This window comes from Protobothrops mucrosquamatus, unplaced genomic scaffold, assembly GCF_001527695.2.
Source record: "Protobothrops mucrosquamatus isolate PMUCROS unplaced genomic scaffold, P.Mucros_1.0 scaffold327, whole genome shotgun sequence".
NCBI classification, from domain to species: domain Eukaryota; kingdom Metazoa; phylum Chordata; class Lepidosauria; order Squamata; family Viperidae; genus Protobothrops; species Protobothrops mucrosquamatus.
Window position 1 is genome coordinate 222,056 of NW_015386666.1, and position 23,891 is coordinate 245,946.

The 23,891-nt window shown below is 38.0% G+C and overlaps 1 protein-coding gene across 2 annotated transcripts in view; it reads right to left on the bottom strand.

Moving 5' to 3' along the window:
* The window catches only part of HSPH1 (heat shock protein family H (Hsp110) member 1), a 29,257-nt gene extending 5,861 nt beyond the window's left edge, over window positions 1-23,396 (bottom strand). The window contains exons 1-19 of one of the 2 annotated variants that reach the window (XM_015815228.1): window positions 23,214-23,396; window positions 19,871-19,928; window positions 19,120-19,260; window positions 18,787-18,909; window positions 17,138-17,237; window positions 15,909-16,042; window positions 14,901-15,145; window positions 13,837-14,065; window positions 12,737-12,843; window positions 11,484-11,617; window positions 7,953-8,152; window positions 6,806-6,937; window positions 6,419-6,556; window positions 5,245-5,370; window positions 4,660-4,767; window positions 4,454-4,573; window positions 2,054-2,215; window positions 1,481-1,559; window positions 832-920 (exon numbers count right to left, since the gene is read on the bottom strand). In XM_015815228.1, the coding sequence (XP_015670714.1) occupies window positions 832-920; window positions 1,481-1,559; window positions 2,054-2,215; window positions 4,454-4,573; window positions 4,660-4,767; window positions 5,245-5,370; window positions 6,419-6,556; window positions 6,806-6,937; window positions 7,953-8,152; window positions 11,484-11,617; window positions 12,737-12,843; window positions 13,837-14,065; window positions 14,901-15,145; window positions 15,909-16,042; window positions 17,138-17,237; window positions 18,787-18,909; window positions 19,120-19,260; window positions 19,871-19,928; window positions 23,214-23,320 (2,532 nt within the window). In that variant the 5' untranslated portion in view covers window positions 23,321-23,396. Of the gene's footprint in view, window positions 1-782; window positions 1,560-2,053; window positions 2,216-4,453; window positions 4,574-4,659; window positions 4,768-5,244; window positions 5,371-6,418; window positions 6,557-6,805; window positions 6,938-7,952; window positions 8,153-11,483; window positions 11,618-12,736; window positions 12,844-13,836; window positions 14,066-14,900; window positions 15,146-15,908; window positions 16,043-17,137; window positions 17,238-18,786; window positions 18,910-19,119; window positions 19,261-19,870; window positions 19,929-22,211; window positions 22,319-23,213 lie in introns of those variants that run through there. The other variant, XM_015815229.1, reaches the window with a different exon arrangement.
* Between the last annotated feature and the right edge of the window lie 495 nt (window positions 23,397-23,891).

Sequence of the window (23,891 nt, forward strand, 5' to 3'; positions counted from 1 at the left end):
TCTTGTCGCTATCACCATAATTTTTAATCCAGTTCTTTATTAATGACCTGCTCACACTATCAATTCTTGCACTTTCTGCTGTGTTTTCATAAAGGATCCATAAAGTAGCTCTTTCCTTTCAAAAAACATCCAGTTTCTTTCTAAGCTTTCATTTTAGCTGAAACGAAGTTACAACCTCTGCTTACATTTTTTTTTGTCCACCATTTACTACAGTTGAAATTTGGAGATTAGTAAACTTATTCAAAACAGTTGTATGAGATGACAGTTCAGTTTTGAAGAATATCTTTGTATTGGTCAATTTGTAAGAACAGAGTTTTCTTTTCACACTGCCCTCAAATCTGGCAATACTATTAATTTGATCTGGCTATGCCTGTTTCAGCACAGCATGTACATAGAGTGGAAAAAACAGGATGGGGACTACCTGTGATCCATAGGGATTCATATACATCTTATCAAAAACCTTAGGAGAATCTAAGGATTTGCATTTGGGAATTGGGTCATGAGAACGGAATGGTGGCTGCTTGTATACTTTCCCTCTCACTATAAGCAAACTCTCAATGTGAAATGATAAGGACAATCTTGCTGTAGTGCTGGAGAGTCAAGAAATTGAGACCGAAGCTTGAGCTGGAGTTTGAAGGAAAAATACTCAATTTTAAGTGAGACTTGTAAAAATATTATGTCCTACTAACTGTTGGCTTCCAAGACAAAGGTATGAAACTGAATAGGACAGACAAACAAAGCCAACGTTTTAAGAATCATAACCATTTCAATGAACTTTATTAAAGCTCACTAAAGGCATCACAGGAACCAACAACAAAACCCATGTATTACCTTCATCTGGTTTTCCACACACGAAAGTGAAATGTAAGCAATGGTGCATGCTGCTTCACATACTTGTTCTCCTCTTCTAGCAAATGTTTCTGACAATGATAGAAATAACTTTTTAAAGCTTGGCTTTCATTTTGTTTTTGACTGAATGCCTTTCCAATGGAAGAAACATAACAAAATTGGAGACAAAAGAAAAACTACCTTGGCATCTACAAAAGCTCTAAGTGCACTCATTTCAAAGGAGCAGTGCCTTTTGCAACAATTTCAAGATTCTTTAGCCTTAATTGATACAAAGGGTTAAATTCCTGCACAGAAGATTTTAGTCAGTGTTCACAATTCCACAGGAATCTGAAAGTTACCAAGGCAATTTTCTTTTTAAAATTATCATGATTTCCACTTCTAGCTTGTCAATATATTCATTCCCCACATAATACAACAGAATTCCAAAATATAAATAACTCCCCAAACATATCTTCCCTAATATCACATAATACATTTCCCCACAATGAAATTGCTCATTGAAATGCAACAGCCTAGTCCAAGTCCATGCTAACTGGGCTTTCATTCACGTGGCAATCACCATTTTGTTGTGTGGTCTCAATATTTTTTATTTCTTCTTCTAATTCTTCGGTTTTGTTAATGAAAGGTGTACCTGGTGGCTCTTCCTGTTTAGGAGAATCTACTTGTGGCTTTGGCTGGTTAACGATAGGCTCACATAAACTGTGTATTTCCTACAAGAGAGAAACATTACAAGAGTGACATAATGCAACTCCCATTGTGAGTCCAAAAAGCAAACGTTTTGCTTTTATTTAGGTTTGAATTAGATGTGATGACTCTGAAAGTAAGGCCAAAATTATTTACAGTACAAGTATGTTTACTAAGAAATGCAGGAGCCCTACAATTCTCAGTAACTGAAGAAATTACAATACATAAATGTAGGAATTTAATAAATAAATAATAATACCAGACATTACTGATTTTTATCTTGCTCAATTTTTTTTCTCATTTTGGCATGCAATAGTTATATAAGAAATGATGAGAGACAATGGAACTATTTAACTCTATGCAATACTGTTACATTTGTTATGATACAGATCTACATTTGTTATGCTGTTTCTTTTTTTTTACTCAGACCAGATTTAAATTAGATGTGACCAGAAAAATGAATCATAAGAAACATATGTCATTACAAGGAATTTAAATCTGCATCGTAATTAAAACTTACACTCAGCTTTCCTTTGATTTCATTTACACGAATAACAGGATCCTGATCAAGACTTTGTTTAGCTTGGATATTTATAATGTTGTTTAGCCATTCTGTTGCGTCACTGATACACTTCTCTACTTTATTCATTTCACTTTCGTCAATATGAATATATTTCTCATCCTGAAACAGAAATGCAATGTATTAGTTATTGCTATAAGCATTTTTTCACAGCTATCTCAAGCTTTAAGTATCAGCACTAGTATTCTTGTTCGCCAATTAAGGACTATTTTGTTTGCCTATAATATTTATTTATTAAATTTATATAGCTACCCAACTCATATACAGTAACTCCAGGCACTACCCCCCATCACACCCCATAGCAGTAACAGAATCAGACAAGTCACTTGATCAGCTCCGAGTGAGGCTCCCAAACCCACTGACAAAACCATGTCTTCAAGGCATTGTGGAAAAATAAGGTGGGCGCCAATCTTATCCCTGAAAGAATGACGTTCCAATGGCGGGAGTCATACGAGAAGGCCCTTTTTTTGAGCTCACATCTGATATACTTCCTTGATAATTGGGACCTGCAATATGTCCTGCCTTCTATTCTAGTGGGCCAGGTATTGGGGAGAGGTGGTTCATCAAATAACTGGGTCACAAGCCGTTTAGGGCTTTAAAGGTGATAATCAGTACCTTGAATTGCACCCAGAAGCAAATTGGCAACCAAGTGCAGCTTTCACAATGACACATGAAAATTTGGACTTGCACAAAACTATGAGGGCTGCTGCATTTTGAGCCAAGTGAAGCATCTGGATGCTCTTCAAAGGCAGATCCATGTAGAGTGATTTACAATAATGGGAGGTGACCAGGACGTGGGTGACTGTAAAATATAAATAATTAACTTAAAATCAAAATATAAGTAAATCATGTACATTTTTCCAGTTCCTTCCACTCACTCTCAGCAAAGCCACTTATTGCAAGGCCACACTTCCATATGTCCAAATTTCTGACTTTTTATGTAAGATATAAGATTGCTTATTATGTTGGCTTACTGCAATCGCTAAATTGTGGAGAACTTTTTTAGGACTGTAGCTGAGTCATTAGGCTGTTGTACTTTAGATCAGGGGTCTCCAACCCTTGGGGCACTATCGGGCCACAACCTATTCAGAATCAGGCTGTGCAAACAGCGGGCAAGCATGCGTGCACACGGAGCTCAATTTCTGTGTGCAAAGTTTCATGGAGTTGTGCACGCTCATGCATGCGCCTGCCGCTCACACAAAACCATCCCCTCCCCCCCTGCCGCTGGTCCAAGACGGAAAGTTGAGGACCACTGCTTTAGATTACAAATCAGATTTATGAAGTTCACATAAAATTACACCTTCTAGAATGTCATTAGGAGCTTTAAAATATCCTACTCATGCTCCTTGCACTGAGAAAGATTGTTCCCTCTCCACCAATAAAAATCCTATCAATTTTCCCATATAACTTTTAGTTCATCAAGATTTCAACTTGGCTAACATAAATTTTATGCAGATTACTGCATTATAAGAGAAAACAAGTGTTAACACAATTATAAAGATATTGGAAAATGTAAATAAAAACAGTTGTAAAGCTTGACGGATGGTTGCAATGACCAAAAAGTGTTATGTAAATTGATGTAAAAAGTAGCTTATTTAAAATATTGCATCCTGTGCTTGGCTGGCACTTATAAGTGATTTTTAGGTGTATTCAAAATAAATAGTTCATGCATGAAATAGTCAGGTTTAAGTTATCTGCACACAGATCAAAATGGGCAGATCTGGGGATGTTTCCTAGCAGAAGACTGTGAGAAAAATACCATTGGGAGAACACAACTAAGGGACGTTAAGGGGAAATAACACATTATGGTTTCTGGGAAAATGGGTGAGCGATGTGAGAGTACATTCTCACATACTCACAAGAAGATATCAGATCAACCCATTGCCAAATAACGGGCAAGTGAAAATAATTTCCTGGTCATAATAGAGTGGAAATGAACAACAATCTTACTTGACTCACAACATCCTTCTGAAATTTGTCTTGGACAAACCTACAACAACCAAAAAGTTCCAGGGTTCAGTTTAGCCGAACGATGAACTAATTAGAATAGTTCAGCCTAAAGCTCAATTTTCTATTTTGTGTGCACCTCTTCCACATTTTATGAAAAGCCCCATTGTCTTGTACCAGAATGATAATCATAGTATCTCAGGATAATCTTCTAAAATCAGGATTTTTAAAAAAACTTATTCTTTTGGTAGCAGTGGGGTCTATATAACCGTAGACTGTAAATAATTTATCAATGGTTAAGTAACATCATGCAACACCAATCAGAATCCATTTGACAAAGAGAACTCAGAGCACTTCACAGTTCAAGTGTGTATTTTAACCACAATTACATACTTTGTTCTTATATTCCTCTGTAATCCCAGCATATATGCGAAGCTTATACCCCAGGTCCTCTAGCACCTTTGGCCGCTCCTCTGCTTCTTGATATCTAATTTCGATGGGAGTCCCAAATTTCTAAAAGAGATCAGAATAGTAACAGGCCATTTCAGCAATTAATAGCACTTTTAAAACCCAACATATAAAATGAAAGTTAGCTATACCTTTAACTCAATCAATTTGTCCATGTAGACTTGTTTAGCTTGGTCTTCTCCTTCTTCATATAGCCAATCTTCTATTTCTGACAGCAGCATAGAAAAATTCTGGCGATCCTAAGCAAGAGTTAATAACAAGTTTATTTTTTAACAGCACTGCCTAATAGCTAATAGTTGGATTAGTTATATTCATAATACAAAATTGGTCTTAATTATATGTAAAATATTAATCACAATTAATACATTTTAGGAAGAAAATAAGTAAACAAGCAGAAGGGAGGTACATATGCTGAATAGAATTGAACAATGGAATCTTAAATGCTATTGCAAACTTAAGAATTTGCCACTGAAAGCTGTGATGATAAAAATTAAAGCCAATTTAAATGGCTTTAAATGAGGATTAAATGAACCATCCTTCTTCAATCTGATACATTATAGTATGATGCACCTCTACCCACAAAATCCCTAGCCAGCACATGCAATGATTGTGCTATCAATGAGTGATTATAGTATTTAATTTGTGCACAGTAAATATCCTAAAATGGCATTCTGGTTGAAATATTTTAAATAAATAATTTTAAATAAAACAACTACCTGCTCACACACAAATTTTTCATAGGGTCCAGACAGCTTGTCTCTAAAATCATAAACATATTCTTCAACTGCATTCTTTGCATCATTTCTCTCCTTCTCCAATTTGTCCTGCATGATCATCTTGCCCTGTTTACAAAAAACAGTAATCAGAGCAGTCTTAAGTACTTAAGATTTTGAACAGTACAGTATAATTGCCTCTTCAATTAAATCTCTCCAAAGGCTTTGTTTACAGTGAATGATTAGCAAAATGCATTCTGTATTATAAAGCTGTGATGTTTTTTAAACACTAACTTTGATGGATAATAACGCAGTAAGCAGCATTCTATCGCACATAAGGAATTTATGACAATAATGAGAGTATCTAAAAACATGCACACAAATATTGACCAGGTTTACAGCATCAAGTGTCAACTGCATCTATTGTGGGCTTTGAGTATTTATAAAATATTTTTTGTACTATGTACACTGAGAGATAAAATTTGGCAACTAAGTGTAAACTCTAAAGGCTGAATGAACATTCATTGCACTCCATGCCCCCTCCTATTCATTGAACTGATTCAACTAAGTCACCTGCAACTCATGAAGGGGCAAGAAATTAAACTACACTTAGACTACAATACCTAATCAACCAGGTTTCTAGATTGCAGAGTACCGTGTTTCCCCAAAATTAAGACCCGGAAGGCAGGACAAGAAGCAACGGATGGAAACTAATCAAGGAGAGAAGCGACCTAGAACTAAAGAGAAACTTCTTGACAGTTAGAACAATTAACCAGTGGAACAACATTTCCTGCTCAGGGAGGAAACCCTATACCATTTCAGCTGCGTTTTATAAAATCTTTTCGCTTTAAGACTCCGCCACAGTGTGCAAAAAAAAAGGGTTCAATCAATCATTCAATTTCAACTTCTCACAGGAAAAAAAATCTCGCCAAGTTGGAATTGATTGAACTTTTTAGTCCCACCCAGTCTGCCGTTACCACCGCAGCCACACCCATCCAATTGGCCATACCCACCCAATGGGCCACGCCCACCCGGCACCCGATGATACGTAAGTGGGTTTTGGGTTGCAGTTTGGTCACTCGGTCTCTAAAAGGTTCGCCATCACTGCTCTAGAACCAAAGTTGCAACTAAAAGGGAAAAAAAACAGAATATAGATGCTGAAGATCATTTAACACACCTCTGTTTCAATATACATATTCAGCAGATCCTTCCCAAGCTGCCATACCAAATTAGCTTCAATAGGCAATTCAACATTTTTCACTTTTATTTTGGGTTTCTTGGCATCTGGAGGCTGATCACTTTTCTTTTCATTTCCCTAGAGTAAACAATATAATACCACGATTACTTCAGGGACTAACAGAAAAAAAACCTTGTATAACAGAATCCAGTTTCTTCCAGTACTGTAGTTTTCTCTTGGGTGCAATTTCAACATTACAGCTCCATGAGATCTAGCCAATACAGGTTTACCAGAGCACCAACAGATTATTATTTATATGAGATTAACTCTACGTACAGTTACATTTATTTTTTTTTCTCCAACAGAACACATTTAAAAGACACTCACTTTTTCACCACTGGGGATTTTATTTTCTTCAGCGGGAACCTCAGGAGAAGGGGGAGACTGTGATGTTTGCTGACCATCTGTTTGTACCTGGGACTGAGATCCAGCCTCAGTGTTCTCTTGCTGGATATTTTTCTGAAATGGGAGCCCAGCACAAAAGATGTGAAAATGTAATAACAAAAAACCATTAAGGAATACACTTAACGTTTGATACATCTGAAATATAAGATAGAGGATTTCTGCACTTATAAGCATTATAAATGGATGAAAATTCATCTCGAGAGCAAAGCACCATTAAGCATCTCTTTAATGTCCCCAGATAGATGAATCACTAATATTGAGCAAATTATATAATCTATCACAATCTCTAACTCTCCTCTTGATGCTGCAGAATTACCTCTCTTCCCAGATTTGAGCTGGAAATGCCTTCTTTTAATGAATAAGCTATTTCATACTCAGGCGCTTTTGAAGTATTCCAAGATAGGCACAGAAAAATTTGACACTCAGTATCAATCAGCTACTATGTCATTTTTCTCCATTACCTGTTCACAGACTCATAGCTGAAGGGATTCAGGATCATGCACTTTGAACTCATAACATACAGAACCCATAGTCTATCAATAAGCAATGGGGAGTTTGCTAGATAATATTGTGCTCTCAGACATTGCGGATTAAAATTTCAAAATCCCTTACCGAGGAAAATAAAAAATTACAGTCTATAATAACTGTACTGCTCCAATAGTTGTTCCCTGTTGATAGTTGGCAAACATTTCTTTGGCTAAACTAGAACAAAACCCGTTCAGGTTAAACTCAGTTTGAAATAGTTTTCTGCACTTGGTATTTTCATCCATCTGTAGCATAGTCTAGAACAGTGTTTCTCAACCTTGACAATTTTAAGGCATGTGGACTTCAACTCCCAGAATTCCACAGCCAGCATTGCTGGCTGTGGAATTCTGGGAGTTGAAGTCCACATGCCTTAAAATTGTCAAGGTTGAGAAACACTGGTCTAGAATTTGGAAGAGTTCAAAAAATATTCCTACTGACCCACCCTTAAAACCTAACGTATTTTGATTATTATGTTTTGAAATGCTACCACAGCTAGTTTAAATGAAGAAGATTCTAAATTTTTTATATGAGGAGACCAACTTACATTACAGCTCTCAGGTTTTTGACTTTGAGGTTCTATTTCAGCCTCGTTACTGGGACTTTCATTTTCTTCCATTTTCATCTGTTCCACCATTGATGCAGTAGAGACACTAAAAATGCCATGACTGTTGATGCGAACTTTAACTTTAACTTTAGTTTTTTCTCCATCATTCTGAGCTGCAATATTCTGGATAATGTATTTGCCTGAATACAAGAAAACAATCCCAAATATGGAAGAAAAGATTAGATTTCCAAAAGCATTAAAAAAAATTAGTTTCCTAAAGCAATTTGTTTTTTAGGAGATAGAAAATCCACACTACCCATGATCTGTTATATAATCTTGTTACTTATTCATTGCTATATGATGCAAAGTGGCAGAATACCAGGACATATTTTGTACTCCTAAGGGAATGTTCCAAATGAATTTCTATCCTGATCATGAATAGATTAAACATAAATATGTTAAGTAATAAGAATGGAGTTCAAGACAGGTGGAAATTTATAATACTGTTACTGTGTTGATTATAGCAAACCAGTTTTCTCCCAAACATACTGGCATATCATTCTATGAAAAAAAGGGCCTGTAGCTTCAAAGGTTTATCAGCCAGCATTTGACTATTATTTATTTTAAATATTCCATTTCTGCAACAAATCTCTTTAAGCAGCATCAATGATTACAATAACAGCATACAACAGAATGGTTTTCACTTAACAGAATAACAAGAGTTGGAAGGGACCTTGGAGGTCTTTTAGTCCAACCCCCTGCTCAGGCAGGAAGCCGTATACCATTTCAGACAACTGGTTGTCCAATCTCTTCTTAAAAACCTCCAGTGTTGGAGCATTCATAACTTCTGGAGGCAAGTTGTTCCACTGATTAATTATTCTAACTGTCAGGAAATTTCACCTTAGTTCTAGGTTGGTTGTCTGATTAGTTTCCATCCACTGCTTCTTGTCCTGCCTTCGGGTACTTTGGAGAATAGCTTGACTCCCTCTTCTTTATGGCAGCCCTTTAGATATTGGAACACTGCTATGGCACCCTTAGTCCTTCTTTTCATTAAACTAGACATATCCAATTACAGCAACCGCTCTTTTTGTTTTAGCCTCCGGTCCCCTAATTATCTTTGTTGCTTTTCTCTGTACTCTTTCTAGAGTCTCAACATCTTTTTTACATTGTGGCGACCAAAACTGGATGCAGTATTCCAAGTGTGGCCTTACCAAGGCATTGTAAAGTGGTTTTAACACTGCAAGTGATCTTGATTCTATTGCTCTGTTAATGCAGCCTAGGACTATGTTGGCTTTTTTGGCAGCTGCAGCACACTGCTGGCTCATATTTAAGTGATTGTCCACTAGGATTCCAAGATCCTTTTCACAATTACTATTAAGCCAGGAATCACTCATACTATACCTGTGTATTTGCTTTTTCTTGCCTTATATTATTGCAAGTTATGGGGAACTTTTATAAATACTTGTGTTACAAATAAAAATTATAACTCTGCTGTTCCATTATTCAGAATTCACTTAGCTACATAAACAAAACAGTAAAATAAACTCATACAGGTACAGTAGTCCTCGACTTACTATTCATTTAGTGATCATTTAAAGTTACAATGGCATTGAAAAAAGTGACTTATGACTGTCTTCACCTTTATGACCGTTGCAGCATTCCCATGATCACATAATCAAAATTCGGATGCTTAGTAATTGGTTCATATTTATGATGGTTACAGTGTCCCAGGGTCATGTGATTACCTTTTGCTACCTTCTGACAAGCAAAGTCAATTGGGAAGCCAGATTCACTTAACAACTGTCTTCACTCAGTTAACAACTGCAGTGATTCACTTAACAATTGTGGCAATAAAGGTCGTAAAATAGGGCAAAACTCACTTAAGAATTGTCTCACTTAGCAACAGAAATTTTGGGTTCAATTGTGGTTGTAAGTCGAGGACTACATGTATTGTCTATTTTTTTTTTATATAAAATTTTTATTATTTTTATTTAAAGAACAAATACAAATGATGCATCTACAAACACCAACAACAACAAAAGAAAAGTCTTACTCAAAATATTTCCGGATACCCCCGGCAGTCCCCGCCTTGCCTCCATCCTCATCCACTTCTCTTCCTCCTCCTAACCCCACAACTTCTCCTCCTTCCTCCTACCACTCTACATCCCTTCCGCCTTCTAACCACCACATCGAGTGCAGTTTGGGGAACCAGCCGGGAATATTTTCTTATTAATAAAGAATCTTACTCAAAATATTTCTGAATACCCCCGGCAGTCCCTGCCTTGCCTCCACCCTTATCCACTTTCCCTCTCTTTCCTCCCCCTAGCCCCACAACCTCTCCTCCTTCCACTTCTACATCCCTTCCGCCTTCTAACCACCACATCGAGTGCAGTTTGGGGAACCAGCCGGGAATATCCTCTTATTAATACAATTCCATTATATACCTATAATTATTAAAGACATCAATTTATAATTTCCCCTTAACCCCCTCCCCGACTTCCCAGAACTAATACAGGATTCAACACCTCATAAAGCAATCAGTTAAAAAAAAACTTTAACTCAAATAATAAAAAACAAAACATAATTATCCATCTTCCCCAAATCCAAACATCTAAAAATTAAACTCTACCATTTCTCTTATAATCATTCAAATATCTTAATCCCAATAAATGCAAATTTTAAATTCTTTAAAATAATATAATTGCATACATACCGTATATAACATTAATCGTATAATGTCTTATTTTTCTTATTTAAATCCTTTAAAATAATAGTTATAATTATCTATATCATTAATCATCTTAAATTCCAACAAACATTTTCCTTAAATACAAATTTTAAATTCTTTAAAGTAATATAATTGCATACATATATGACATTAATCATCTTCTTTAAAATAGTACAATTATATTTATATATATCCTTAATCATCTTGAATTCCAACAAATATTTTACTCATCCAAAAGTTTAAAAAACATAAGCTTCAAAAATAATGTATTGTCTATTAACGTAGTTAAAGCCCTTTCCTACAAAGGTTATTTTTTATTGCTGTTAATTTATTCAGTTGCTATGGTCGAACACGACTTCGCAACTAACAACAACAACAACAATTATACTAAGGCAGGCATGTCAAACTGACGGTCCACGGACCGGATACATCACGCCGAAACTGCGCCCACTCCATTGCCAGCAATGGGGAAAAAGTCCCGTGATGTCGTGAGTTTGACATGCCTGTACTAAGGATATGAAAATTTCCTGATTGAGGAACAGATAATTCCCGGAAACTCCAGAATGTTTTGCTTCATTCTCTGGCCCATGCCATTCCAGATGATTTGCAGATTCTGGAAGTAAGTCAATCTGAACATGTCAAACTACTTTTAGATCAGGGTATTTTTTTTCTCACAAAGAAATCACCTCTGGCATGGCTTGGACCAGAGTGGGGACAGAATGTTCTGTTTCTGAATTGCCAAATATTGCAAACATCCCACTTATACCCAATAATATTAAAAACTTACATACACAACCACTTACCTATCTTTTTTTCAGGATAGGGGACATTACTGAGATCAGAATAAAATGCCTGGAGTTCAAATGGTCCTTTTCTATAAAATGTCAAGACTTTGGAAAAAGGAGCCGCATGATGCCTGCTGAAAACTTCATGAATCCTACAGTTAGATAAAGAAGGAAAACGAGTTGGAGGTAGCTATGTGAAAACAGCCTCATTGTATTATTAGTGTTCCGCCAGATCCAACTGCTTAATTATCCATTTATTCATGAGTCTTATATCTTGATCAAATAACGTGAATACTAGATAAAAAATACAGAAGCTAACACATATAATGTATTATCCTCAATCAAGACTCACTTTAGGTTCTGGGATGGTATTGAGCTGTATTGTAGCCAGAGCTTTAAAGGTGTGGCTGTGGTGGCTGGGGGAGGGGTGCCTTCAGATCAGTTTTTTTACTCCTGCCAACAGTCTGCATTAGTCTCTGCCTCTGCTCTGACTGGATATGGTTAGAGAATAATCTAACATTTCAATTCTTGTGCATAAGTATAATATTTCAGTATAATTCTTTTTCCAATTATTAATAATTTTGAAAACAAAAGCAATTTGGTATTAGGAGGTTCTACTATCAAGCATGAACCAAACAGAAAGAGCCCTTGCAATGAGAAATCCCTTTTGGAAATACTGTATATATTCTGGAAAATCCAATGCAAATGAGCTGAAGCTTCAGGCAATAAGATAATTAAGATCTGAATCTGGCAATGTATTCACACCTGCCAATTTATTGTCAAATGGAAGATTTAGTATAATTGCAACATTACAACTGACAAATTTATATGATCTAAAAGGCTGAATATTAAAATCAATGTCACAGATGATTGTGACAAATGAGTTTGAATACATTTTGAAAAGTATGTGAGTAAAGCATGAAAAACAACTATTCCAGTTCACAAATGACTATTGCAATTGCTATTTAATTGAATTATTACAAGTCTCGGTGGTATAGGTGGCCCTATAAATTGAATGAATGAATGAAATTATTATAAAAACTATGATGGGAAATCGAGAGATTTCTGAATTTGTCTTCACCATCATTGAACTGGGATCACAAACTACTCAATAATATACTATATATATAGTATACAAATACACACACTATTATTTATAACTTAATTTCTTTGGTTGGTTCTTCTGTAAGAATTCAGTCAAATGTGATAATTTCAATTTTTATATTACAGGGCTATTGCAGAGAATCATGAAATTTGATGTTATGACTCACCCATCACCATCTTCAGTCTCTGTACTCCACATCAATGATATTGGGAATGTAACTGCATCTGTGATGGAGATTTCTCTAACTTTAAAAGCTGGAGACAGAATTGCACACTGGAAAATGAAAATGCAATATAAGGGATTTTGTTATTACTTTTCCAACAGGTCAGATTAAAATAGCTTATAAAAGAAAGCGAGAATTGATAATGTTAATTTGAAAAAAAGGGTTCTAACTATTTATTATAAAACCTAATCTCACAAAGGAGATTTATAAAAGAGAATATTTTTAATTTCAACATAGTTTCACCAGAGTAATGTTATATTTTCTTTAAGAAATACTATTACCTAATTTTTCTTTATTTAAGCTTACTATCATCCACAGAGCAAAATTTTCCAGATAATCCCATTAGTCTAAAACTGCAATTATGAAAGGGTTTTTTTTGGCAAAATCTTAGAGAAAGGTTTAAAATTGGATAAGATGATATGGATGCACAAACTGTTAAACTGGATCTGAAATCCAGCTTAAGGAACTAATAGCCTTAATGGGGTTTTATATGTCAAAAGATTCTTGTTTCTGTTTTTTATTTTGTTTTTTTCCCTACTGTTTTCTAGGTATATCTTTATCAAGTCCCTATTTTTAATTTGAGAGAAAGATCACAGAATTTATGAGGGTGATTAGAGCAAAGAATTTTTTAAGCACCACCACTCTTAGTTATGCCCAATTATAAATAGTTCCTTCCAAAAACTGTTCTTTTAAAAACTGTCTACTTCATGAAAATAAATCACTACTGATTAAGCTTTCTTATTGCTTCAGCCTGACTTTAAACAATTTTTCCATGAACACTTTTTCCACAATAAGCAATTGTTCAGTACTCGAACAATTTCCATAAATACCTAGTGATATTTAAGTACACACTTCAAATAAGCAATAACAAGGTTAACTTATTTCTTGTTCTTGTCATATGCTTTCTGCTAAATTTCCATGCAAAAAAAGTCACAAAAAGAATTGGTTGAGTTTGGGAAATGAAAATTTTGTACAATTGAGAACTAAACATATTTCTCCACCCAGCCCTACTTTTGATTTAAAAATTGCTTTCCTGAAAATACCTGCAAAGCACAGCCTCTTGCAACAGCTTCATCTGCATTCAGTGTTGTACTGACATCTTTGCCAAAAAACTTCCCTATCTTTTCTTTAACAGCTGGCATACGTGTAGCTCCACCCACAATTTCAACAGCATTCACATCTTCTACTTTGAATTGGATTTGCTCCATCAAGGAATGAAGGGGACTCTCTATTCTTTGCAGAAGATCACCACATAATTCTTCAAACTGGGATCTAAAATAAAAACATGTAAAAAGGCATGAAAAATGTGCCAAATTTTCTGACTCAAGAATGGGAGATTCCAACTTCAAAAACAGCTACTTAACTACTCCAGAACTACTCCAACTTGAACCTGAACTATGTTCTAAAATGAGACTAAACCATTTTTGAAAACTGAATAACAATGTCCATTTGCTTGTGGCAAAATGTCACAAAAAATGCTCAACATTCCAAATATCCTAGTTAGCCTTGAAAGATTGTTTACTTCGACCTACAGCTTTATGAAAATAGCGAGAAAGTACTAAGTATTCTAAAATACATGTTGGGAAGATTAAGGAAGATGCTAGCATTGTCATTTGTGTTTTGAATGTAGATTACCTGGCATGTTTATGTATGCTATAGACAACAACACGTGTGAACAAAGGAATTAGTAAGTTTCTGAACAGCTGGATCAAAGGAAAATCTGAAAAGCAGCTAATAATAAAATTCATTGCAGCAACGACAAAAAATATGATGCCCATAACCAGGATAGTGTTCTCAAAACAATGTTCATCTACGTCAATATTAGATTTTTATAAGTTTGATGAGCTCCTAGAGTAGAAAGGGAAGTCATAAGTAATGGGGCCTGTATGGATATAGCAAGACAAGAGTTACAACATCTTCCCAACTGTAATTTGAGACAGCCTCCATATCTATGAACTGAACAGAAATTTATGAGCAAAAGAAAGAGGGTTCTATTGCATTTAGTGGTCTTCTGATTGTTCACTGTGGGGAAAAAGATAGAATAGCTAGATCGCAGCCTGAACCAGCAAAACAATTAAAAAATACTCTAGCCACATACATCTCTTACCTATTCATCTTTGAAGAGATATCAGTATCATTCATAAAACATTCGATATTAAGTGGAATATCTGTGCTGTTAGAGCTCATTAACTTTTTCAGTTTCTCACATTCTTGATATAAACGAAGGAGGGCTCGTATTTTTGATTTGGGGTCTAGTTTGTACTTGGATTTTATTTCTGCACAGAAGTAATCCACTAGTTTTTCATCAAAGTTTTTTCCTCCCAAAAAGGGATCAAAAGCTGTGCCAAGAACCTACGGTAATTTGAAGAAAAAGAATGTGAATTACTCAATCTGTTATCATCCGTGTATGAAATATTTTCAATACTGATGTAAAGCCAAAGAGATGAACCGATCACCTAAAATTCTTTAAGAACAATGCCAATGCTTAATTATGGATTTATTAGTGTTTCCAAGGCATGGCAAACAGCACTGCCAGGAATCTAAAGTTTCCACTGATCCAATCAAGTTATGTATTTCCACAACAGAGACTATAAAGAAACCTGACAGATATTAATTCCAATGTAATATTTTGCAAGCATGGATAATTTTGTCCCATTTTTTCCCACTTCCATTTTCTTACTCTAGAATGCCTAGACAAATTATACCTTTTAAAGTCATTATTACTTCATTACAGATATATTTTTCTTCACTTACATATGTTTGCTGTCTATTTACTGTCTCTTCTATGTACAAAAAATAACCTTGAAGAATATATAGCACTCTGTTCGCTTTTATTTTGATATTTATTTATTATATTTTCTCTTGAGAGCTGAAGGCAGGATATATTGGAATAATCTCTCATTATATCCTAATTAAAAAAAACGTGTGAGGAAGATGAGGCTGAGAAGTAATGACTGGCCAAAAGCTACCCAAGGATCCCTGTGTCTGAATGGTAACTTCAACCTACATTTCTACAGATCTAATCCAACATGTTCACAATTACCCTGCTTTGGACAATCCATAAAACTGGATTTTATATAAAGGCAACCTTGCCTGTTTCCTAAATTCTGTTTACCTTGAATTTTCCCTTGTTAAAAGCACAAGCTGATACTTGAAATGCTGAATGACCCATATCTATGAGCACCACTATTCGTGGCTTCTCTTCTGCAACTGGAAGGTCCTGCTTATAAATCCCATAGTTCAGGGCCACTGTAAACAAAATAAAATAGAAATAATAAAATGTTAACTTGCAAGTGAGGGATGATGCAGCTGTAATCTAACATATCTGAAGAACATCAGGCTGTGGAGTGCTGTGTTATTTATAGCCAGAACTAGAATATCAATTGCATTAGCATAGGAGGAACAATGGAGAATTTGAATGTCTTGACTTGGAAATGTACACAACCAATCCAGATGCAAGTATTACAAAGCTGTGGCAATTCATCTTTGCTAGTCAGCAAATAGCTGCATTTGTACCAATTGCAGCTCTTAGAATGGTCTTCAGTGACAGTCCCAGTAAAGTGCAATGGGTATGCTAATTTGGCATAGAATTGGAATTTAAATTGAATAAGTTGAGGGCTTCAACTATTGAGATGCTTTATTTCCATCCATTAAATGTAGAATTCAACTTGCTGGCTTTAATCTATAAAAACCTCTTTAGTTTGGCTCCTATGTATCTTCTGGACCACCTTCATGTGGAAACAACTCATACAGTACATGTTCCCTGATAAAATTTCTAAAGAGTTCCACATTACCAAGAGATTAAGGGGGCTGGAGCTGAAGAGTGTGTCTTTTTCTTGTGCCCTCTTACCACCAAAATCAGATCAATGCCCATCATAAAGGCCTTATGAAAACTAATAATGTTGACAAGTGTGCAGCATTTGTATTATTGTAATGGATTATTATTTCATTATCTTGGTTTCAGCATTGTTTAATTGTAGAAAACTATCAGTTTCCAACCATTGTTTCTCGTCCTTCCCACCAGAACACCAGAGGGAAGGATGAGAATCAATGGTTGGAAACTGATCAAAGAGAGAAGCAACCTGGCATTAAGGGGAAACTTCCTGACAGTGAGGACAATCAACCAGTGGAACAGCTTGCCACCAGAAATCGTGGGTGCTCCATCACTGGAGATTTTTAAGAAGAAACTAGACAATCACCTGTCTGAGATGGTATAGGTTCTCCTGCTTGAGCAAGGGGCTGGACTAGAAGACCTCCAAGGTCCCTTCCAGCTCTATTCTATTCTATTCTATTCACATGTAAATTATGCTAGAAATAAATGTGAAATTATCTTAAATTACTCACCCGCTGTCATATCATTCATTAGTCTGAGACAATTTAACCCAACAACTTGAGCTGCATCAAGCAGCGATCTTCTTTCAGCATCAGTAAAAAATGATGGCACCTGAAGAAAGCAAGTATGCCCATGTAAATCAGATATCCATGAGGAAAGTATTTTGTTTTAAAACTCAATTCCTCTGAAGTAAATGTCACAATTTAACTAGCTATGAAGTCATCCACAAGTACATTCACTTCTAGTGAGTGAAATAATTTCCCTTTAGGAACATACTAAGAAATGCTTAAAATAGAAATCAAAACAAAAGATATGTTTTATTTTGTAAGCAAATTTTTGGAAAAAGATTTAATCTATTTCAATGAGGATTTCTGGAAGAAAAAGTGGATTCAAGTGGGGTTTTTTTTTAGTCAATGAGAAGGAGAATAATTTTGGAGGTATTGTTAACATTTTTGTTTAGTAACAATGCTTTCTTTCTCTTCCAGATCTGACTATGAGAAAATAAGATCTTAAGAGTTTGTAGTATACCTTCAAAATTGGCTTATAATGCACCATTTCTGGTTTATTACATTTACATGAAAGAAAAACAAAATGTCCAAAAATAACAGAATTTTAACTGAAACAAGTTTTTAAAATAAATTACATGCAAAACATCAATTTTTATATATAATGCTCCCTCCCTCAATTTTCGGAGACTGCCTGAACAAGTCCCTGCAGATTTTTTGACAAGATTTTTCAGAATTTGCCATTGCCTCCTTCCTAGGGCCGGTCCAAAGTTACCCAACTGGTTTCATGTCCAAGGAGGGGCTAGTTTCTAACCTAATGCATTAATCACTACACCAAACTGGTTCTCTTATAGCGATACTACTATATAGAATGCTACTATACAATAGCAAACCATTTGCTGAATAGCTGGGAAAAAAACCAGTCCCCATAAACCAGGAGTCCCCAACCCCTAGTCCGTGGACCAGTATCAGGCCGCAGCGTGCCAGGAACCGGTCTGCACCAACAAGCAAAGCCCCATCTGTGGGATGCAGGCAGCAAACGAAACCATGCACTCTCCGGTCCGTGGAAAAACCTTTCTCCATGGTGCCCAAAAGGTTGGGGAGTCCAACCAGTCCCTGGTGCCCAAAAGGTTGGGGACCTCTGCCATAAACCAACCAGGTGTTACAAAATGAGACTGTTCATCTTTAAAAGTATTCACTATCTAATTTTTTGTTACTTTTCATTCTAAAGGATTTGTATCTTACACTATCATGGGAGGTGGGCACTGTTTCATTCAGATTTTAATGTTTTGTATCTACTTTCTTTCATCAATAGCACAATAGCAAGCATCTCATAGCAGCAGTCCCCAATCTTTCCGGTTCCATGGACTGGCAGCAGCAGCAGCAGTGCAGGGTGGTGGTGAAGGGGATGGTTTCATGCGCGCAACCTAGCTCCCGCACATATGCAAATGAAGCTACAAGTGCTTGCCCACCACTTGAGTGGCTTAATTCCCAACAGGCTGCAGACTGGTACTGGGCCATGGACTGGGAGTTGGAGACCCCTGCCATACAGTTCTACTCTACCTTCAAATTCAAGTGATATTCAAAGTTATTTACATTGTTTAAGAAACTATTAGACAAACAAAAAGCTTCAACTGAACTTAAAATTTACTTACTGAAATAACACAATCTGTTACAGGTTTTTTGAGGTTACTTTCAGCTGTCTCCTTCAGTTTAGTCAGCAGCATAGCTGTTATCTGTTCCACACTAAATAAATGTTCTTCATCCATATAGGTTACCTGCAGAAATAAGAAAAGAGGGAAGTAAGCTATGTAGCATTTTAAACAGTTCGCTGTTACTTTTTAGACACTGAATTTCCAACACTTCTCCCACACCTTGCTTTGGAATATAAAGCAAGTCAATGCTTCTTTTGTTTCATCTCCACAACTTGTTCACAACTGGTTTAGTTTTTACTCAGGAAATTCTAAATATAATACCAACATTTTTACCTTTATTCCAACACTCCCATTTTTCATTGGAACTACATAGTAGCTCAAAAGCTCTTTTTCCTTCTGAATAAAAGGATCATTATATGCACGACCATGGAACCTCTTGAAATTATATACAGTGTTGTCAGCATGTGTAATTAGCTGTAAAAGGAGACAGTAGTATCAGTGGCTAAAAAATTTCACACTTCATTTTCCATTGCTAATTAAAAATATAATAGTAAACTTATGGAAAAAAAGAGAGAAGAGATATTTCTAATTTCTTGCCCTAATTATGCTTTTTTTCACATTAAAGCAAATTTGGATCTGATCAAACTCATAGGAACTGGGCAGCTATTCCCTTACATTGAGAGAAGTGTCAAGGGGACCCAATGGACCACTAATTTTCATTTTGATTTTACCAGTATCAAATGCCAAGAACTAAGCTTTATATATGTATATAAGCTTATATGGTACGGTTTGGTTCTTGATCATGACTAAATAGCCTTTCTAATCTAGTGCCCTTCATATGAAGGCATGATACTAGAAATATAACATATTTGGAAGAAACATTAAATATGGCTATTCTTATGGTATGAAATATTGGATTTCTGATTTAGTTCTTGGATTTAGACAGTACAGTGGAATCATGTATTTACTTTGTGCTTTATTCCAAAAATATTACTATGATGTGTTTATCAATTACACCACTGTCCAGTTTGTATACCAAAAATACAAATACCATTTATCTTGCTCTTTTCAGAATGCAACTTACCTGATTTTTAGCAGACACTCCAATTGCCCTGTTTTTGGACCCAAATGACACTACGGAACTGAAAAGTGATATAGAAGCATCATTGGAAAGTTTGTTCATACGACATACAAAGGTGTAAAAACAGCAAGTCATTTATACTTAGTATTTCCTTGAAAATTCTGAAGAATTTACAAATAAGACAACAGTGCAGATACCTTAACAAGAACAATTGCTAACATTATAAATAGATATTTTATGCAAAGATTTACGGTACATTTCATGTGTTAAAATTACTCAAGAATCTTAACAGTAATGCAGTTGGGAACAAATATGAATCTGACAATATTGACAATTTAAACTATTTTAAGGGCTAGAATTATCTACATTTGATCATGATTTAAAGAGAAACAAGGAATGATTTGTGGGCAACCCTCAACTATTTAAACATTTTAAGAAAAAAAGCTTAAATCAAAAGACAGCTGTGTTCCATGTATGCAAACAGTCCACTAGATCAGGGCTTTTCAACCTTTTCACCCATTGTACCACTTTTAGATATGGCAACATCCGAGTACCACCAGTCGCCTAGCAAGGTGTCAAAAACTTGATCCCCCCAAAAGGGGGGGAAGTGATAAAGTACAGGTAGTCCTCGACTTACAACAGTTCGCTTAGTGACTGTTCGAAGTTACAATGGCACTGAAAAAAGTGCCCCCTAAGCTACAGCCGAGCAAGACACCTGCCTGCCCGCCTGGTGGTGCTCTTCCTCCTGTCCGAGGTTTTCATTGTTGTGAGCATTTCTGTTGAGGATTGGCAGCGGGGGTGGGATGGGAGGGTGTTTGGTTTTTATTCCCCCCATCTGCTGGGTGGTTGCAGCAGGTTTTGGTCACTTCACATGACCCTGGGACACTGTGACCGTCATTCGGAGCGGGTGGCCCTCCAACTACTCTCTAGGCATCTCTTCCTACGCTTCATCACCCTCAGCTCCTCGGAAAACCAAGGAGCTAAGGTAGACTGACACCTCTTTTTATCTTATTTATAAACATTATCTTTTCCACCCCAAAATATAATCCAATAAATTCACAACTTTTGATTTTATAGTGTTAAATACCTAACAGATGATCATGAATTTAATTTTAATTCCTGCAGGTGTCAAGGAATACATCTCAACAATCTCTGAAAATGCAAAGAAGTGGACATCCCAAAATCACGGATATGTCAAGTCTGATTTTTTTTTTTTACCCTGGGCAAAGAAAAATCCAACCTTTTAGGGTTTTTCCCCTTGTCTTTTACCTCCTACCTTAATCTAGGAATGGAAAACTCCCGAAGCTTCCAGATTCTAGTTGAAGTTGGCTTGATCCTACCATGCCTCCTCAGAAACAAGCAGGCTCCTCCTTCAACCTCCTTATCGCCCTCCACTCCCACCTCCTTCAGAGCATCACAAGGAGAAGCTCATTATCCAGGGAATATGCCTAAGCTGCAAATTGTGAAAAGGTACCGCAGCGGCATCCCACTCATTAACTAACACTCAAAAGAAGAAAAAAAACAAAAATCAAAATATCCCTGTCATCCTACCATGACAGTTCAACCAGTCATACACCAACTCCACTCACTGCTATTTTGGGAGGGTGGGGTGGTGTTTTGGGAGGGTGGGGTGGTGTTTTTTTTTTCTTCCTTATTGCACCCGTTCTGTGCGCGAGCTACAGAACGGGTGCAATAAGGTTACAGGACGAGGTGTAAAATAACCCCCCCCCGGGGGTGGTGGTAATCCGTATGCTTGAAATACGGCGCAGCCATTACTCCGAGCAGCGATCTTTTCTTAAAAGAGGGAAATAAATGGCCTTCCGCCTCTACGCTCGCGGCGAAAGACAGGGGAGGATGCTCGCAGGCGCAACTACTCCACAGAACGCTCTGCGGGCTTTACAAAGGGATACAAATCCGCAAAAGCATCGCTACGTGTAACTTTGAAGGAAAAGCAACGCGATGGGAATAAGGGCTCTTAAAAGGGGTTGGGGGGGGGGGGAGGCAGCCTGATTTAAGAAATGATAAGACCAAAATAAGCCTCCCCCTCCCCACTATCAAAAGGGAGGGCTGCTGGTCTAGCCAGGTCCAGTTCTTGGCGAATAAGCGCTGCCTAGCCTCGAATGCCAGTCACGCTACCTGGGATAAAATTTGCAGCGTTAAACTCAAATCCCCAGGAATACGCCTAACGTATATATTTCCCACGTTTCCTGAGTTGACAAGCCCCGTTGTTTAGGACGGACTGCCTCCACCACCACCATCCCTTCTGGCAATTCGACACACACACACACACACACCCTCCCCGTAGCCCACCCTCCGCATCCACCCTCCTCTGCCAGTTACGCACGGGGTGCATCGGTCGCTGAACTCGTTGGCCACGGTCTCTATTCCGCCTGCTCTGGCCACCGCGATGTAGCAGCTCTGCGAGCCTAGATCAAAGCCCACCACGGCCATGACTGNTGCAAATTGTGAAAAGGTACCGCAGCGGCATCCCACTCATTAACTAACACTCAAAAGAAGAAAAAAAACAAAAATCAAAATATCCCTGTCATCCTACCATGACAGTTCAACCAGTCATACACCAACTCCACTCACTGCTATTTTGGGAGGGTGGGGTGGTGTTTTGGGAGGGTGGGGTGGTGTTTTTTTTTTTTCCTTATTGCACCCGTTCTGTGCGCGAGCTACAGAACGGGTGCAATAAGGTTACAGGATGAGGTGTAAAATAACCCTCCCCGGGGGGGGGGGGAGTAATCCGTATGCTTGAAATACCGTGCAGCCATTACTCCGAGCAGCGATCTTTTCTTAAAGAGGGAAATAAATGGCCTTCCGCCTCTACGCTCGCGGCGAAAGACAGGGAAGGATGCTCGCAGGCGCAACTACTCCACAGAACGCTCTGCGGGCTTTACAAAGGGATACAAATCCGCAAAAGCATCGCTACGTGTAACTTTGAAGGAAAAGCAACGCGATGGGAATAAGGGCTCTTAAAAGGGGTTGGGGGGGGAGGCAGCCTGATTTAAGAAATGATAAGACCAAAATAAGCCTCCCCCCTCCCCGCTATCAAAAGGGAGTGTGCTGCTAGTCTAGCCAGGTCCAGTTCTTGGCGACTAAGCGCTGCCTAGCCTCGAATGCCAGTCACGCTACCTGGGATAAAATTTGCAGCGTTAAACTCAAATCCCCAGGAATACGCCTAGCGTATATATTTCCCACGTTTCCTGAGTTGACAAGCCCCGTTGTTTAGGACGGACTGCCTCCACCACCACCGTCCCTTCTGGCAATTCGACACACACACACACACACACCCTCCCCGTAGCCCACCCTCCGCATCCACCCTCCTCTGCCAGTTACGCACGGGGTGCATCGGTCGCTGAACTCGTTGGCCACGGTCTCTATTCCGCCTGCTCTGGCCACCGCGATGTAGCAGCTCTGCGAGCCTAGATCAAAGCCCACCACGGCCATGACTGGGCAGCTTGTACCGGCCCGCTCCTGGAAGGAAACCCGCTCGCTGCCTTCTACTCCCAGTCAGTCCGAGACGCGGGGGTGGGGGGGTGGGTGGGGAAAGAGCCTCTCATCCGCTGCGGGAAGATGCCACGCTCGCGCGCACCACCCGCGCGCCAAACTCGCCACCTCCAGCGGAAAAAGACTTCAAGGATGACAATAGGCAGAAGTTTCCAGAATCGGCGGCGGCGGCGGCGGCTACTCGCCGGCTCCACGTGCGGCTTCCGCTTCCGCCTTCTCGGGGAGTCTCGAACCCTCCCGGCCAATGGCAACGCCCGGAATCTGGTGGTGTCATTGTTGTCAAGACGACCTCGGACGCCGAGCCTTTCCAACGTTTCGCCGCTTGACGCAGGTAAGAGGCGTGCCTCGCGGAGGACCTGCTAGGCGCAGGGGTAGGCAACCTCGGCTCTTTTATGACTCGTGGACTTCAACTCCCAGAATTCCTGAGCCAGCTATGCTGGCTCAGGAATTCTGGGAGTTGAAGTCCACGAGTCATAAAAGAGCCGAGGTTGCCTACCCCTGTGCTAGGGCG